Consider the following 19,397-nt stretch of genomic DNA (forward strand, 5'->3'; position numbering starts at 1 on the left):
CAATAAAGTAAAATAAGTATTAAAATTAAATAACAATAGCGAACGTGGACATATAAAACATACTAAGCCGCTAACTACGAACGCAGAACCAAAAGTGCTAAGTTATTGCCGGTAAATCTCATGCAAAAGTACGTTACAAGTACTGAAATAATGCAATGTTAAAATCGTGTTATAACCGTTTTTAGACTACAGACTTTTGATATGTCGTGGAAAATGCTGAAACCTATCAGAAAAACCTAATTCCATTACCCTAATCAGGGGACATGACCTCGAAATTCGCCAAAAACCGGCTCTCTCCCTATAACTTTTCGTCAACGCTATACATGCACTATATGGTAAATACAAGAACAATTTTTTTTTTAATTTCTTATAACATTTCTTAATTATTTCTTATTTTGTTTATATTTCTATTTTGGTTTTTCTAATCATTTTATAGCATTCAATTATCCAATACATTATCAAAGGCAAAAATGTGGGCCAGGTACAGTGGGCTAACTTCACATCAGTAAATTTTCATGCTCTGTAATATAGAGTAGGCGAGGCTGATTTTTTCTATTTTCAAAATAAATGTTTTAGTTGTATAAGTGTGTCAGCGTTTTGGGTTTTTCCTTTGAAAACTTTAGATCATTTTCAATTTGATTGGCAAATCTATAGGCGATATCTTAATTTTCGATGAAGGGAGAATGTTTACCACAGACACTATGCAGATGGATATATGGACAGACAGTGGGCATATTTTTCTGCCCGTAGCAAATTCAATTGAAAATAGCCAGGAATTTATATACTTTATGAGGATTTTGAAGCTTGGTTCCATGCGTTATAAAGATACTGAAAAAAAATTAAATTTTGATACACTATAATATTGGGTAGACGTGATCAATTTTTTTTCGTTTTTGTGCATGTACTAAAGCATTGCTCGTAGAATATGCGTTCCAAATTTTGTCCATTTGTCTGCTTGACTTTATGAGTAATGAGCAAAAAACCAATTTTTTATTCCACTTGGAAAACAGAGGTGTTCTCAGTTTACATGGCTTGTTCTGCGACAGATTTTGTCTATTTTCAATACCAATCTACGTGGAAGACCATCCATACTTTCTGCCTACTATGAAGTTGATAGCTTCATTTTTGTGGCAGATGTATGCTTCCAACAGACATTACACAGTCGAACAGGTGGACATGCTTAAGTCAATTCAGAATTTAATGCTGATCAAGTAGATATATACCTTCTGAGTTATCGGAAGTTTATTTCTGACGTTTTGGCAAAATGAATACACCCCTATTCTTCGCTGATGGGCATAAAAAAGCAGTTCGCCAAGCAAACAAATAAATTAACAGCTAGAACCAATTACTTAAACAATTAAATATAACTTGGAGAAAATTAAAGAAAAAATTTATGCTCATTATAAATGCGTTTATGTTTTCTAAATGGGCTTGAGAGACAAAAATGAGATCAAAAGTAGTTTGCTTTTAGGGTGCCAATTAAAAATAACTCTTTTTTATTTGAAATTTCGAACAATTAAAAAAGGAATTTAGAAAAATTTATTCCTATAACGTAAAACGACCTCTGTTCGAAAAAGGCATCATAAACTTATTAGTGGTTAGACGAAAGTTGTGAGTTGTGGACATACATATGAACAACGATAGTAATTTGTGTTTAATACAAATGTGAAATTTAGCCGATTTGGAAGTAACTGCCATTTTAAGTTCGCTACCGTTTTTATTGGCTTCGCATTCCCAACATAATGATAATGAATTTAGGAATTGCCACTGAAATACGCTGCCAACATTGACTAATCGATAATGATGATAGCATTATCTGAAACCACCGTAACCTCAATAATGTTATCTTTGGCATTTGTATGCAGAAAACAATAACTTTGTATATCTGGCTAGTCTATTAGCATATTAGTGTTTACTGTGTTTGTTTTAATTATGGCTGAAAAGGCGTCCTTTGGCAATCAGGACTTTGTTCAACGTTCGAGAAGCGTACTCTTTGAAATGTTATATAGCCGTTTGCTCATAAAGAACAGTGCATGGCGATCGAGCTCGTTTAAAAAGATGAAGCGGAGTGATTAACATTGCCATGAAGGAAGCTATAAACAATTATTTCATAGACAGTCTACACACAACAAAGTATGACCTCAAGAAATGACGGAATTTCTGAACCATATCCTGAGCAGAAGCGCACAATCTGAAGTAACGCTGAAAAATAACTGCGACCAAAACAGTAGGATTTAACGAGTATTTTATAAATTCAATGCAAGAATTACGCGGTCAATTTGATAGTGGTACAGGGTAAAGTTAGAATGCACTCCGATTGGTTAAACGATCTCGTAAGTATTTTAGACTGGCACAAACTAATGCAGCAGCGATTTCTAATGTCACTTTGACCTTAAATACCTTTTAGGAGTTTGAATTAATATTTCAGTGTTCCAGAGTACTGGTACTGTACTTAATCCACGTCTCGAATAAAACTAAAACCAACTTTACTTTTCTGAAAAGTACATTTAGACTTCCATTGACGTTTTCAATAATCTCGCTACCTAAAGATATTGTTCAAACAATTCTACCTGACTATGGCTTACATAAAATGCAGTCGTTGATGTACACCTACAAATCTGTGCATAATATACAACCGCACACAATTGAATTACAGCAAAATCAACATTATTTTAACGACAGACAAGACGTCATTTTCACTTTAGACAGTTTGGAACATAATAGTTTGCCGGTATTGGTTTAAAACTCGGAATCCATATAAATTTTTAAGAGAGAATTAATGCAAAACTTATTACAAGACATTGAAATGCTTCTAATATAAGCTGTGTGCGTAGTTTGTGTATGTTAGTAAAATATGTGGAATTAATTAAATTAGTAAAAACTTTACTGAAGTAAATATTTTATTGGTGGATAGCCTCCAAGAGGCACTAAGGCACATTAATGTGTAATTTAGTATTGTGAGATTTGCAAACATAAAGAAAAAAAAAATATTTTAGAAAAAGATGATGTGCAGAACATTTCGTATTGTACTATGTCTATGCTTATGTAATTTACTGTTTATTTTTCTTATAAGCTCAAAAATTATTTTTTTTAAAATAAATTTTTTAATAAGATGGAGAGATATACAATATTAAATGTTTATATACTGTTTGTCGTTATCACCGTATATGACTTATTTATAGTCAATTATGTTTAAAAGAAGCATTCTACCAAACTTAGCAAAGATGTTTACGCAAACAAAAGCTGTCCAAATAAGATAGCTTATAAACTTCACTCTACTTTTACTGAAGACAGTGTGATTTGCAACTGTGCTCTTTAGAATATGTAAAGTGCTAAAATGTTAAATGTATTCACATTTTGAACTAATATGTTATTTACGTGCATCAGCCAATTTTATATTTATTCAAAATGTGGTAAGGGTCATGATTTTAAAAAGTATAAAGTAATATATATATATTCTGGCAAAAGCTTTTTCGTATTCAAGAATTCGTGTTTCGTTCAGAAATCATTTTCATTGAAAAATAACCAATGTTGATAATGAACATATTAGGTGCCTGCAGGTATTTTGATAATTTTTTCACTTGAAATAAACTTGCGTTTAATAAGAAAAGGCAGTATAATATATTTTAATAAAAATACTTTCCATAATTTTCTACACTTTTTCCCATATTTCTGGCAACATGGCGACACCATGTCGAGAGAGCGATATTGGTTTGGCGATCAAATCATCAACCCATTTTCGTACTTCTTTAACTTATCGAACCCGCGTGCCACCCAAGACAAATTGCATCGATTTTGATAAGTGGCAATCACAAAGCGCTATGTCTACCGACTACGCTGGATGTGGCAGAACTTCCCATTCGAACGACGGCGTATCCTTTCCAACTATTGCAACGTGTGACCAAGCATTATCATGCAAGAGAATGACTTTGCATCTGTTAAGAGCTTTTGCAACGATACATTGTTGAGTTTGTTCAAGTGACGTTTGTAGACATTTGCAGAAATAATTTGATTCAACTTTAGCAGCTCGAATTGCACTACACCTTACTGATCTGACCATATAGACAGCAATACTTCATGCTCATGAACACTCCGCTTCGGTGTCGATGCGAATGGCTCTCCTGGACTAACCCATGACATTTTGCGGTTGGGATTGTCATACCAGATCCACTTTTTATCCCCAGTCACAACACGCCGCAGAGAACCTTTCCTTTTTTGCCTGGCAAGCAATGTTGGACCGGTCCGAAATGGCATTTTCAGTCAATTCATATGGTAGCCATTTTCCCTCCCTTTTGAATGGGAACAAACAGTGGCAGAGAAAATGTGGCGTTAATATTCGCAAGTTCTTCCTGAGAAAAGGATAGGGGAGAGGGGATATAAGGCATCAACCATACAATTTTATTTTTATATATTTAATTTTATTTGTGAATATTTCCCGTATCTGCAGATACCGAAGACAATCCTTTTCTAAATCCGAGTGGTGATTATTGCAGTTGACGCAAAGGATGCGAGAACATTCGTGAAGTTTATGTGGAGCCCGTTATATTTTGTTATTGTGCGGCGGTTGACAAATTCTGCATCTCATATGGGAGTGTAATGCTCTACTTCACATTTATACCTAGCCACGTCTACAGCAAGCGGTGCCGCTCGAAAAGGAGAATAATTTTGGATATAGGGTAACGACAACGTCCTTCGTCATTGGGTTACGTGAATTTATTTCTCTATAATATATCATTTATGACCCATGAAAAACTCACAGTTTAGACAAGTGATATACGTTGTGCCTTTCACCGGGCTGAATGTTTCAGTAGTTTGGATGGGATTAGGCATAAATTGGAAAATTAGAAACTAAGTGTCAGTGAACTTTAGTCTCGTAAAACCCAAATAAAATTAATGCCAGATCGAATAGCGTATAAACCTTTTTCAATTGAAAAAGCAATTACTTTAGATGCAATAAAAATGAATTCTCTGTCAATTATAAAAACGTTAGCTGGCGATAACATCGGAAATTCCGTTAATTTTTTTGTGTCCAAATTTTTTTTTAAATCTAATTTTTGGGTTTATTTATTCATTTATTTTACCCATTTATACATGAAATTCAACTAAAGAAAATTACAATCGATTTCGGTGCAAGAATAATAACAAGGTAAGTTTAAAAATAAATTAAAATGTTAAAAATAATAATTCATGTATAAATAAACAAAAAAAAAAAAGAGAAAAAAAAAGAAAAAAAGGCTAATACAGAAGCACACCCGCAACAAGAACATATCCAGGTGGCAAGTGAACCTCTAAACCATTCCAACCATGCATAAGCTTGGCAACCAACGCGTTAACAACATAATATTAATTTATATAAAAAATGAGATATTAAGAATGAAATGTTTGCTTAAATACGACATAGGTAAATCATGTATATTCAGCAAGGTTGCTTTAATAGACTTTAAAAAGTCCCATAATGACAATAAGTGATAGACATCATTTAGATTTCTGCAAACAATTATGAGCGAGGTAAACAGCTCATAATTATATTTACATTGACTCGACTCAACCAAGATAAAGTGCCTAGAGAAACGGTTAAGGACATTAAAGCTTATTTCACCAAATAATGCAGGCGAATCAATAGTACCATTTATTACTTTGATTAAAAAGGAAACCCTAAGAACAAATCTACGTTTCTCAAGTGACGGTAAGGATAATAGAACCTATTTTCAAAGGGCAAACAGCAAGAAGTGCTTTTGAACAGATTGAATTGGATCTACATAGCATCTATATAAAGAAAACCACACAACGGACGCATACTCGAGTATAGGTCTAACCAAACACATGTACAGCCTTTTCGTAATATACGGATCATCAAGCTTTTTGTACTACCTATTTATAAAACCAAGCGCAGACCTACCTTTGCTTAACGAGAGTTCAGTATGCAAGCTAAAACGTCAAATAGAAAGCCTAAATGTGTGAACGAATCGACGTCCTCCAACTTGTCCTAATCAATGAAATACTGAGTAATGAATGACTTCCTTCTTGAGAAAGAAAGGGTATTTAGATTTATTTTTAGACGATTTAAAGAGCACAATGCAACCAAATTATTCAAGTCACTTTGAAGTTGATGTGATTGCGATCCTACGGAAAAGGAAGTTTCAGTTTCACATCATCAGCATATATTAAGATCAGGGTGGATTTAGTCAGCGAGGGCACATCATTAAAGTATAAATTAAATAAAATGGGTTCTAAATGACTGCCTTGAGGTACGCCAAAAGTCACGGGGAATTCATAAGAAGTGATGAAGTTAAACAAAACACTAAATGATCTATTGTGCAGATAAGATTAACGATTACAATAAATGGAAAGGGAGGCCAGAGACTTGGAGTTTAAAGATGAGTAGTTTATGGTTAACCGAATCAAAAGCTTTGCTAAAATCAGTGTATGTGACATCAGTACGAGAGCCACTAGAAAAAGACTTGTAAACATGACAAGTAAACTCTAACAGATTAGTGACGGTAGGTCTTTCTTTTCGAAAGCCATGTTCAACAGGAAAAATCTACGATTCGATGGCAACGGCTATATGCTAAGTCACAATTCGGATATAAAACGCAAAAATGATCAAAAAAAGTAATAAAACAATTTCCAGTCTTTCCCAGTCAAAAAAATGGCAATTGAAAGCAGATAGGAAGCATTTCCTAAAATAACTGAGATCTGAATATAATTTACTCCTAAAATATACATGTTTTCCAGATTCTATTATACCCCTGGATAACAAAACATGAAGAAAACACATGTGATCCAAGTAAAGTCTCATATATACGTAGATGGTGTATAAACAAAGATTGTCTTTTAAAAATCGCGATAATCACATAGTGATGCGATAGTACAAAAATCATTCCCAATACGATACGTATTTTCTAAGTCATTTTGACGAAATTTGTTATAAAGATGCTTTTTGTTTTAAAGACAAACGAAATTTGCAATTTTCTAAATATCTCCCCAAGAACTTGAAGTGTTACGGAGTGGAATATGTGTTGAAACCACTCATCTATGTACGGAAAGTAAGCTTTCATATGACAAAACGGTCCAGTTTTTTAATATGTTATTTTGAAATCAGTTCATTGGGGAAAGGATTCCCATGAAAAGTAAGCATTTATAAGTTGAAAATAGGTATAGAATACTTCGAGTTTTGATAAGAAAATTAAATAAACGTCACTTTACATGGTGAACCCGATCCCATATATTAACTCCTGCAACGTATGTGCATTCACATCAAAATAAAGGGTACTTCTTGTTATTTTATTACGAAAATAAATGAACTTGAAGTAAGGTAGAGTATTTAGGAATCGGCTTTGCCAGAGTACAATGTTTTCACATCCTTTTATACAGAAAAACTTGGTATATATAATTAAAATACGATAAACTTTCCAGTAGAAATTTACAGGAACGAGTAGCCCAAAGTAAACAAAAACATTGTTTTAGATTTCCTTGAGTTTGGCAACTGGAGTTTATCCCAATATGCTTAGGAAATAAAAAAAAAACACCATGTTAAAGCAGCTTATATCTACATATGTACATGGACATGTAAACATAAAAAAACCTGTAACAAAAAACATGAGTGTTGCAATGGTCATGTATATACAACACATACTCATAAACTATCTATACTGCTAGTGACCACCGCTGACTTCCCAGAATCCGTAGTTTCCAGCAGATGCTTACTACATAGCTTCTGACCAGAAGCTATCTCTCTTTGGTCACTGACATAAACTACAAGCGACTTTTCGGACACTTTTCGAAACGTCGGACGGTGGCCACTCCTCTGTCTTCGAACTCAACAGAATGAAAAAACGTGTGCCCCACATCCTCTGCTAACTCATCTCATTAGCATCGCGGGTTGTCTTCTTTTTAAAGTTGTGGAGATAGGCTTTAAATAAACTTCCCCACTGTCCTCTTCTGCGTTACGTAGAAATCAACTTCCTCATATTTCGTCGAGGATCAGTCTTCAAATGTCGATGGCAGACGATGTGTACATCTTCTGTTTGAAAGTGGCCCCACCTGCTTTGAATTCTTCCTGACTTTCTGCCTTCCTTCAGTTTAAATCTTGCTCATGCAGTTTCCCTTTAGTTATCAGATAAAATCGAATCATTTTAGCTATACGGAGGGCAGTGTCCTTGGATGTTGTGAGAAAGGAGCTGCGTAATCTTGACGCACATAATCGGTATGTCGACCTGAGACAGTAAAGTTGTGGGGTTGTTTGCACAGCTCAAGCGTGCCCAGTTTATAAATGAATTTATTCAATCACATTTTCGCTATGTTAATGACGTCGTCAATATGCTTGCCAATCATCACCACTATTACATCATTGGCGAAAATTATAATTTTCCAGAGGGTAGAGCCAAGGATTGGACAGTCATTGACTTTCTACAAATTATCACCGTTCTAAAATTTTTCCTGTTATCTCTGAGAGACAGACCGGACTGTATACTGAAAGTTCATTTAGTTGTTTGCTTTCTTTAGGTATGAAAACCCATTTTTGATTTTTCTGTTTTCTAGTTTCCTTGCGCTAGACAGAAGCCGTAGATTTGGCGAACACTTCGATTTAGTCATCGTTTGCCACTATAATAGCAAAATCTAGATGCCGTCTGGTACTGGGACTTTATCTTTTTGGCTGCTTTTGCTGTCGAGGCGTGGGCTCCTTCCAAGCGTAATAGAATGGTGGCTGTGTTGGGGTACCGTTTCTACAAGATACTTTGCAAATGTTGTATAGATATTACCTAGGCATCATTTTAGTTTTAGGTAGAACAATGTTGATAAATCTAATCCATTTTCAGGATTACCGAGGTTAACGTGCATGCCTCCTTCGATTTTTCGAGATCCTACTACTTCGATCTCCCTTTTCCGGTGAAGAAGGGACTAGGTTCACTTATCCTAGGTTTTCGGTTGGTAGCTCCGGCGAATGGTAATTAAGAATTAGACCTCCGGCGGGTCTCCTCTGGTATCGTGAGACAAGAAAGCGAACGCAGACATGTAAGGTATCATTTTTCCCATGCACAGAAGATAAACAAATTTAGTCATTAAAAATAAAGATTATTTGAAGGAAGGTTACCACAATTTTTAATTCATCAGACAACTGAAAACATGCAAACATTTTGAAGAAAGAAAGGGCAAGTTTACCGTTGCATATCTCGTAGTTTATGAGTAGTGAGCCAAAAACCAAATTTCTCAGCTTATGTTGTATTACAAGAGCGTCTTTTGAACAATTAATATCCACCCACCCGTAAGAACTGTCACTGCTCTTGCTAAACTTGAAGCCGACGTCTTAAGTCACATGCTTAGACACGTATATAGAGAGGCAGACTTAGTAGATCCATCCATAATTTGATGCTGCTTAAAAATATATATATGTTCTTTATGACATCTTTGAAACTCCTTTTTGGTGTTACTAATCTTTAGGTAGGAAAAAGGATATCGATACTCACATTGGGTGGGTGTGGCCATCCTTTTCCATTTTTGTACGCGTAGACTAGAATCGCATATGATAAAAATTTTTTCGTTGTTCCTGTAGTAGGTTTTAAGAACATGCTACTTTTTTCCTGTGCTGTAGGCGTTAGCTATGGCTGACTTTGTCTACTTTCAATAGCAGCCTGCCTGCAAGAACCCTCAATGTTTTTGCCAAAGTTGAAACCGATATCTTCATATTTCGACAGTGAACAACGTCTGACATTTACACAAGCGATCATATGGACGGACACAAAGAGGAACTGAGGGACGAACGGGAGTGCTTAAATTAATTCAAGTTTTGATGTTCATGAGAAATATACGGACTTTATAGGATCCGCCAAATTTCCTTCGTTGGCAGCGAGGGAAGAAAATATCATAAAATAATCAAGTTACTGGATTAATACAGATTTTCTAAAAGCTTGCTTTCGTTATTACTATTACAAAATTTCAATGAGCATAAAGAAAATGAAATAAACTCAATAAAAACTTCAATATACATTATGAACAGAAGGTGTAAATATTGTTATTATTATTATTATTATTATTATTATTATTATTATTATTAATATCGCCAGGGAAATAAATTCTAAGACTAAACGCTTAAAGCACTGGCATCTAAGGCTATCGGCTTTTATTAAAATCTCTACCCCACTTGAGATTCGAACCCACGACCGTTGAGTTGCTAGCCGAGATTCTTCCCAACAAGTGTCAATAAATTTGGTAGACAGTGAAGGGGTAAGTCTAAATTCATATCAATTCTTAATAAACGAATGAACGAATCTTTGATAATGTATTCCAAATCAGTTGACTTATATAGTAAAATTAAGTCTTGGTAATACTAGTATTCAACACAAACGTCGCTGGTAGCACTTTATTTTATGCTACTACTAATGAATGAAAAATAAGTGGAAATAACAGAAGGGCAAACTGAGAGAAGTAGAAATAATAAAAACTGCTGATTATAGAACGTAAGAGCTAATTTACGCGCCACTATTAAATTTTTTATTTTATTGTATTGACAAACAACACTTCCTCCTCTGGTTAAGAATGAAAACTACAACCATTGTTATAATTATGGGAAAAGTAAAGTTTGATTTCCGAATAAACTTAACATATGATGAGAAGGCACAGTCAACCGCCAAAGTAGTTTTAAAAGGTTTTTCTCTTCGGTGATATATTGTTAAATGACTAAAATACAGTGTAGTAGTTACTGCATTTAGAAAGACTTGGGAAACCATTCATATTAGTAATAACGTGGTGCATATGGTTTTCTGTTAGAATGTAAACATATATTTTTTCTTTTCCACATGAAACCAAGAGAAAAACAGTAATTGGTTACGAGTTATTATCTTATATTATCCAATGAACCCAAAAGCGTTTTTGCGTAATGCGTAATACTTAGAGAATTTATTTATTTATTTATTTATTTATGTTAATTCTACTTATACATAAAACTCAACTAAACAAATAACAGTCGAGTTCAATTGGCACTTAAAGTAAAACTTATATTAAATTAATAATAAAACTCAGAATAAGTACAATAAAACAAATAAGATGGAAATAAAAGAAAAAACGCATGTACACAACCACACTTACAACCGGTACAGGACCAAAATGCAAATTAACCCCTAAGCCATCACAAACATGCATAAGCCTGGCAACCGATAATACTTAACAACAATTCATTTTCGAATCGTAACAAGTTTTAAGGATAAAAGCTAGTTAGAGTAAGACATAGGTGAATCGCGTGTATTAAGCAATGTTGCTTTAATGGACTTTAAGGAGTTCGATAACGAGAATAAGTGATAGACGGCATTTAGGTTCTTGCAAACTACTCTGAGCGGATTAAACAGCTCAAAATTATATTTACTCCGACCAAGATAAAGTGCCTAGAGAAGCGGTTAGGGACATGAAAGCTTATTTCACCAAGTAATAAAGGCGAGTCAATAGCACCATTTCTTACTTTGATTACAAAGGAAACGCCAAGAACAAACCTACGTTTCTCAAGAGACGGTAAGGACAGCAGAAGAAAATTCTAAGGGCAAACAGCAAAAATTGCTTTTGAACAGATTCAATTAAATCTGCATAGCACCTATCTGAAGGAGACCACACAACAGAGGCATACTCGAGTGTGGGTCTAACCAACCACATGTACAGCCTTTTCGTAATGTAGGGATCATCAAGCTCTTTGGACCACCTTTTTATAAAACCAAGCGCGAACCTAGCTTTGCTTATCGAGAGTTCACTATGCAAGCTAAAACGTAACCTATCGTCAAATAGAAAGCCTAAATGTGCGAACGAATCGACGTCCTCCGACTTATGCGAATCTATGAAATACTGAATGACTTTCTTCTTGAGAAAGAAAGCTTCTTACATTTGCTCATACTTGATTTCAGAACGTTCACTGAGCACCATACAACAAAATTATCCAAGCCACCATGAAGCTGATGTGATTGTGATTCAATAGAGAAGGAGGAAAACAGTTTCACATCATCCGCTTACATTAAGATCTGGCTGGAATTAACCACCGATGGAAGATCGTTAACGTATAAATTAAATAAAATGGGACCTAAGTGACTTCCTTGAGGTACGCCAGATATAAGGGGGAATTCATCCGAGGTGATAAAGTTGAACAAAACCCTGAAGGATCTCTTGTGCAGATAAGAGCTTATCCCTTTTACCAAATAGAAAGGGAAGTCAGACGCTATTTAAAGATAAGTAAGTTATGGTTAACCATATCAAATGCTTTGCTTAAATCAGTGTAAATAACCTCTGTGCGAGAGCCAATAGAAAAAGCCTTGAAAACATGACAAGTAAACTCTGTCAAGTTAGTGACTGTAGATCGCCCTTTCCGAAAGCCGTGCTGCTGCGGAGAAATATACGAATTAATGGCAAAGGCCAAATGGTGAGTCACAATTCGCTCGAACAGCTTGGACAAGACACTCAACTTGGCTGTGCCTCTGTAGTTCTCAACAAATTGTCTACTTCCACTCTTGTGGATAGGAATAAGCAAATTACTCTTCCAACACGAAGGGAAAACACCTAAGTTCAAAGAAAGGTTAAAAATCTTTGAGATCACACCACATAACTCGACAGCGCAAGATTTAAGTACACATGATGGAACTCCATCAGGTCCTGGCGCACAACAATATTTTAGAGAACTCAACCCTTTAAAAACGTCATCTTCCGAAATTACCAAGAGACAGAGTTAGTTATAGGATATGGGTAGTCTTCTGATAAATCGAAGTTAGCAATCAAAAAGTTTCGTCGGAAATACTCAGCAAATAGATTTGAGATTTCAAAATCATCCGAGGAATCACAGCCATTAAAAGAAACATGAGAGGAATGTGTGGAAATTTTTCTTTTAGACTTAACAAATTTAAAAAAGTATTTAAGATTAGTAAACAGAGAGGATTTAATGAATTGAAGGTATTTGCAGTAATAATGGTTGTTGAGGGAGTTAAATCCATGCCTCGCCACCGAGTAAGCGAAATAGTCGAGCGCAGAGCCACTTTTCGAATATTTTTTGACTGGCGTGTTTTTTCTAGACTCGTAATATTTAATTGTCTTATTAAACCAGGGGGGACACCTGCATCGAGGTCAGCACTGCTTAATCGGAGCAGATGCAGCAATGGCTAGATTTAATGTATAGTAGAACGATGACAATAAGCTTTCAATACTTCCGGTTGAGAAATCAAGCCTCATCTGTGGAAGACGATGTTTTAGCAATACAATATTGATTTCATGAAAATCATAACATTTATTTATAAAAGTTTGATTTCGCATATTAAGGCAGTTCAACGAACCATCATTCATATGATGAAAGGAAATGCACATTGATGGATGATAAGGGTCCTCATGTAAACTAAAATGTGGGCAACGATTTACTTTAATCTCAGGAAAATTGGCAAAGCAGAGATCAAGCAGTCTACCATTACAATTAGAGGTACGATTATATTAAACAAAATTATGATCAAACAATTCATTAAAGAACACAGCAGCCCTATCAGACGTTGAAGTAGGAATCAAACAGCCAGAATTATCACTGTTACATCAAGTGACTTGAGGCAAGTTGAAATCACCCAATGTAATGACCAAATCGTTAAGTCTAGATCGCTTGGCCACTTCCCAAATAAGAGCAGCGTGTTTATTGTAAATGGAGATATCAGAATTTGGTGGAATATAGGAGCAGGTTACAAATAGCTGTTTATTAGGCATTATCGCACGAATGGCAATAAATTCAACGTCAGGAGAAGTGGGAAATTCAATTAAATTGGACGGGACTGACGCGGATATGGCAATTAATACACCACCAACAATGCGATTCACTCGATCCTTTCTGAAGACTTGGAAAGAATTGTGAAAAAGTTCCGACGAATGAAGATCGGGTTTTAGTCAAGTTTCAGTGAAGGCCAAACAGAAATATTCCGTGCTCACTGAATTTAAAAAAATGGAACGAATTTTTGAATTAAGGCCCCTACCATTTTGATAAATGAGAGATAATGGGCCTGAAGAAACATTCAGTTTTTTTAAGGCGACAAGACTATTGATTTGGTATTACGGCGACGATCACGAGGGATAAATTCCTTAATCAAGGATCCTACTGGCCTACTGGTTTGTTTAACAACATACCACTGTTTTCAGTCGGAGCTAGTATTTTAAAAGAGGAGATTGCCCTAGATTGAGAAGGAGCCATTTTAAAAATGCTAACGCGCTTTAAGTTGACTGATGGGACTTGAGGATGATTTATTTTTCTCTTTATTATTTTTAGGCGATGGCGCTTGATTAGAGTGAGTGGCGGCCCTGGGCGGAGATACCCTTGCCAATTCAGCGTAGCTTAAAACGGAAGGACTTGCCGGTTTGTTTGTAACTACTTTGTTACCAACCGACTCAACAATATCGGGAATATTAACGTTCATTTTAGAGTTAGAGAGAGCGGTAACTTGTACCAACGAATCAGATTTAGAGGAACTCAGAGGTGACGTCCCACACGCTACGCTACGAGTAGTTATTTTTCTAGCTTGGGTAGAAAATGAGTGCTCAATAAAACGGCACTCACCAAACCTAGACTTAATTACCTCAAACTTCTCCCACAAGGAGCCGAGATTTCTACGCAATTCCGAGAAACCATTTCGCGTCTCCGTGAAAAGTTTGTAAAAATCATTGTCCCGCTGCCTACAGTCAGGACATGACCATCTTAAGCCTTTGGAAGGGTCAGCGACTGCGTCAGCAGTACGGACGAGCATGACGGCACACTTTGCATGGCCAAAGCGCTCGCAGAGCCAAGAAGAAACGAATCTATCCGATTCCGGGCCTGTTTTTGCACGACATGGTGTATATAAGCACTCCATGTCAAGCCAGCGAACAGAAAGAAGTGAATTATTAGGACAAAGAAGAAACAAAATTCAAAAGAATCCACTACTCTAAGTTTATCTACAAATTTGAGTAATTTAATAAAACTTCCCCGTTACGTTGTGACTTGTAACAAGAGAGCAAAAGAAGAAGAGAAAGCAAAACCAAACCGGAAGCACGAAAAAGAGAGAATACAAATCAGAAAAATTCTCTCTTAAATTTTCTCTTAAATTACACGTAAAATCTACACTACTGAAGCAACGGTAATCAAGCCAAGAGAAAAGCTATTGACACCAAAGGAAAAAAATAAAAAAAGAAAAAAACTCAAAAGAAGAAACTAGAAAAGACTCGAAAGAGATTTAATATTGCGATCACAAGTGCTAATCGCAAGAACCAAAATGAAGATCACAAAAATTTTAATGTAATTAATGTAATTCTTACACTTTACAGGTTCAAAGCTTTTATACTTTTACATAAACCCAGTTTTAAACGCGTATAAAACGAAAACAAAAAAATTTTAGCAATAAAACTAACAAAAGCGTACGATCTCGCGGGCGTCAGTTGTCAGGCAGTTGAACTTCACCTTTTCTTCACTTTTTTTTATTGAATTTCAGCTTATTAATTTATATTTGGCCTGGAATTTGTAATTTTACATTTTCCCTAGTTCTAAATTTAACTCTCCACTTCTCTTTCTTCTTCTGCTTCTTCTTCTGTTCAAACCAATAAACAAAAATTAACTAATTATTTACGTAAATGAGCAGAAGACAATAGTTACAAATAGATCTATATACGTACGAGCGTAAACGTAAATAAAAAACCCCTCTGATTGCGGTTTGGATAACATTTTTTTTAATATATTGTTTGGACCGTGCCATTGTTTGTGGAATGAAATAAATACGTAATTGTATGGCATACAGAATTGTTAAAACAATGAACCCCTGGAATGAACCTAAATTTGGTTAAATGGCTTTGCAAATAAGGACTATTGCGTCTTTAGTGTAAATAAACCACATCTGATGTTCCTAAACGACTTTCACTTATACAAAAAATAGCTTTTGGGCGTGGTTTTTGAGCTGAAAACCTAATTTTCCTAAATGAAAATGGCATTGCAGTTACCAATGGAGTAGGCTAGACAAACATCGCAACCGATCTTTCGTGGCATAAATTAAATGATTTCGACTTAGACGAAGTGACAAAAATTGAGTTCCGTAGCCGAATTTTTAGAAAAGGCCAAAGGCGGTCATTTAAATAAAATAATTTTTAAATGAAAATGGAGTTATATATATTATTTTATTTTTTCCAATAAAAACTTAGTCCTGAGCGATGAGGTTGATATATTCTTAATTAATGACTGTACAAAGAAAAGTACTCACCGGCATTGTTTTGAGTTTCATTCATGGCTGAAATCCATTCAACAGCCGTTTGTGGCATAAAATTTGGTGCTGCTGATGGTGACGCATTGATATTTCCTGTTACACAGTATTCCTCCAATTTGTGCCCTTAAGAAATGAAGCGAAGGAAATTTTTGAAAACATAAATTAAGACATGTTTAAAAATTATTCCTAAAAGAAGTCTAGAAATATTTGCAAAAATGTGAAAATTGAGATCTTTGAATACAATATTGCGATGAAAATGTTAGACCAATATTTAAGTTGATTTGCGCGGGAAGATCGAATATTTGAAATATTGTTGGTGTAAATTGATAGCACTGCACTATGCATATGTGTCAAATTTTACATCAGAAATTTCTCAGCTGCGCTTCAATTTGTATGACACAAAAAGTATTTTTACCGATTTTTACAGGGTGTGTATTGTGGAGCAAAGAAGTTGCATTAAATTTCGTTTGCGAAGGTAAATGAGATGAAACCTTGACCTACACTTATGACCCGGAAACAAGCGATCGAGCGAACAAATATCGGGCCAAAGCGGAGCCAAGGAGAACAAAAATGTCCAAATTCGCTCAAAAATCAAGACGAGGTTAATAGTTTTTTTGATTATCGTGGTGTTGCGCACTGGAAATTCCTTCTCCGTGCCAAACTGTTAAGAAAGAATATTCATGTAAACATTTGTTAGTTACAAAGTGAGTTTTAACTAATATAAGTATCATAAAGCCAAACATTACAGATCATAAATTTAACCTTAAACATAAACATTCTAAAAATTTTAAACATAAAAACATTATACTTTAACTGATCACTAACCAGGAAGAATAAGACATTTTATTGCAGAGTGTTCAAAGGCTTAATAATCTCCAACTTTATGATACATGCACTCATACCAAGCTCGATCAGTTTTCATTACATGATTTTCACAAGCTTCGGATAGGATCGTTGTTACCATAGTTTCTTCTGCAGCAATTTAAATTAGACATTTAAGTACTTTTCGATATCAAGCATTCGTGTTCAGATATGCTATCCGGAAGCTTATAAACGAAAGCCAAATTTGACATAACATACCTACTCTCAGGAGCCCGCAAGGTTAAACGATTCCTATACGTAGAACACGGATGTTAGGATCCCAGGGCGAACATCGCAAACAAAACAGTAGAAACTGTTTTTATAGGGACTCAATCTGCTTACGATAAAGATCGTATTGTGGATGCCAGATGGAGTCGAACAATATTGCAGAATACCCGTCACTAGCGATGTATACAGCAACCGTCTTTGTAAGGATCGCGAAACTCTTTGGGCCAACACTTGATAAAGTTCAATGTTCTGTTTGGCTTATTGACCGTAATATTTATATGTGCTATGACCGTAATATTTATATCTGTCAAAAAAGAACTACGAAATCATTAATTGAAGTTGGCTTGGCAGTTTGCACATTATTTATTTTAGGCGATGTATTGCAAGCATTGATTGATTAGTAAAAACATATGCTTACACTTGTTAATACTTAGCGACACTAAAATAGTAAAGCACCATTTATAAAAATTGTCCAGATAAGCTTAACATCATCAGCATAAACCGAAACCCGAGAGTATTTTATACCATTTGGTAAGTCATTTATATACAAGCCAAACAAAACAGGCTCGAGATGACTATTTGGACGAACCGCAAAGTCTTTGAAAGATATATTATTAAACAACACTTGTTGACTCCGTATAAGGCGATCGATCAAAAGTCCATCCAAAATCGCTGTATATTACATCTGCTTGTTTACGACCGTAGAAATCTCCGTTAATTAATGTACCGAGTTCGAGTAAGTTGGAAGTCGTTCATCTATTTTTCATAAATCCTTGCGGGCAGCTCGAGGTAGTTGGGACAATTTGTCGTCACATCTTATCTGTTACCATTTTTATACTCATCACTAAAGGATGAAGGTTATACATTTTGTCAACACGTTTGCAACGCCCAGAAAGAAACATCGGAGGCTCCACAAAGCATATATATTCTTGATCAGTATCAAATCTTAAATCGATTTAGCCGTGACTGCCTCTCCATCTGTCCATCTGTGTAATGTCTGTTGTAAATATTCTCCTGGCGAAAAAAATGAATCTATCTACTTCAAATTTGCAAAAGTATTACAAGTTCTTGCAGACACGCTGGTATGGAAAATGGACCAAATGGGTCGAAGGACACGTTCACAGCACCGCGTAAACTGAAAACACTCCTGTTTTTCAAAAGCCAAAAGAAATTATGTTTTGGTCATTACTCGAACGCATATGCTTTGAGCGATGCTGTAATACCTGGACAAACATGGAAAACATTGAGCACGCCTACCCAATATTATAGACTTAAACGCTTTTTTTAATACCTTTACAACACGCAGAAACAAGTTTCATTAACTCCATTAAGTATACAAATTCTTGGCCAATTTTAAATTTGCACCTAAACATGTTCGCCAGTTCGTCTGTTCATCTGTCAGCTTGTGTGTGTAGTATTTCTGGCAAACTCTCTCCCGTTAGCAAAAATAAAGATATCGCTTACAAATTTGCAAAAGAATTTGGAATTGGTCTAAACTTTTCAAAGGACACGCCTATAACGTCCACATGCCTACACGGCTAAGACTTTTGTTTTGAAAATAGAAGAAATCAGTTGTGCCCACTCCATATTATAGAGCACGATAATTTTGTTGTTCTAATTCTTTTGTCTCTTTTAGGATAATGGTGATGGATACAAAAAATGCAATCCGAATTGAAATTTCTTACTTGTTTCAAATAGTTTTATAATGGAGTTGCATAATAATGGAGTTGAATAGATTTGATGGAGTGAATTGAAAAACGCAATACTAAATGATTTTTCCCACTTTAACGGGAGGTACCCAGAAATAACCGACAGATAATATAGTTTAGTTAATTGTGCATATAAGTTCTCGGCAAAGTTTCTCAGCACATAAGTAGGCACATAATCGGGACCTGTTTTAAATTTGTTAGCAACGAGTGACAACTTACCGTAAACAATAAGAGTGCCAATCATATAAAATGTTATATTATCATTATACGGATATCTATTTTGCGTGTCTTGATTTATATTCGTAACATTTTTACAAATGTTCACCGATTGAAAAAAATAGCAAATAAATTATCAATTTCGCTTTTATCTACAGACACAGCC

At 35.2% G+C, this 19,397-nt stretch overlaps 1 protein-coding gene across 1 annotated transcript in view; it reads right to left on the reverse strand.

Annotated features, from left to right (window-relative positions):
• Positions 1–19,397, reverse strand: part of LOC119643435 (G-box-binding factor-like) — a 55,067-nt gene that overhangs the window by 19,197 nt on the left and 16,473 nt on the right. Inside the window, exon 3 of the mRNA XM_038042780.1 lies at positions 16,215–16,340. Coding sequence (XP_037898708.1) covers positions 16,215–16,340 — 126 coding nt within the window. The remainder of the gene's footprint in view (positions 1–16,214; positions 16,341–19,397) is intronic.

This window comes from Glossina fuscipes, unplaced genomic scaffold (assembly GCF_014805625.2).
Source record: "Glossina fuscipes isolate IAEA_lab_2018 unplaced genomic scaffold, Yale_Gfus_2 60803, whole genome shotgun sequence".
NCBI lineage: Eukaryota > Metazoa > Arthropoda > Insecta > Diptera > Glossinidae > Glossina > Glossina fuscipes.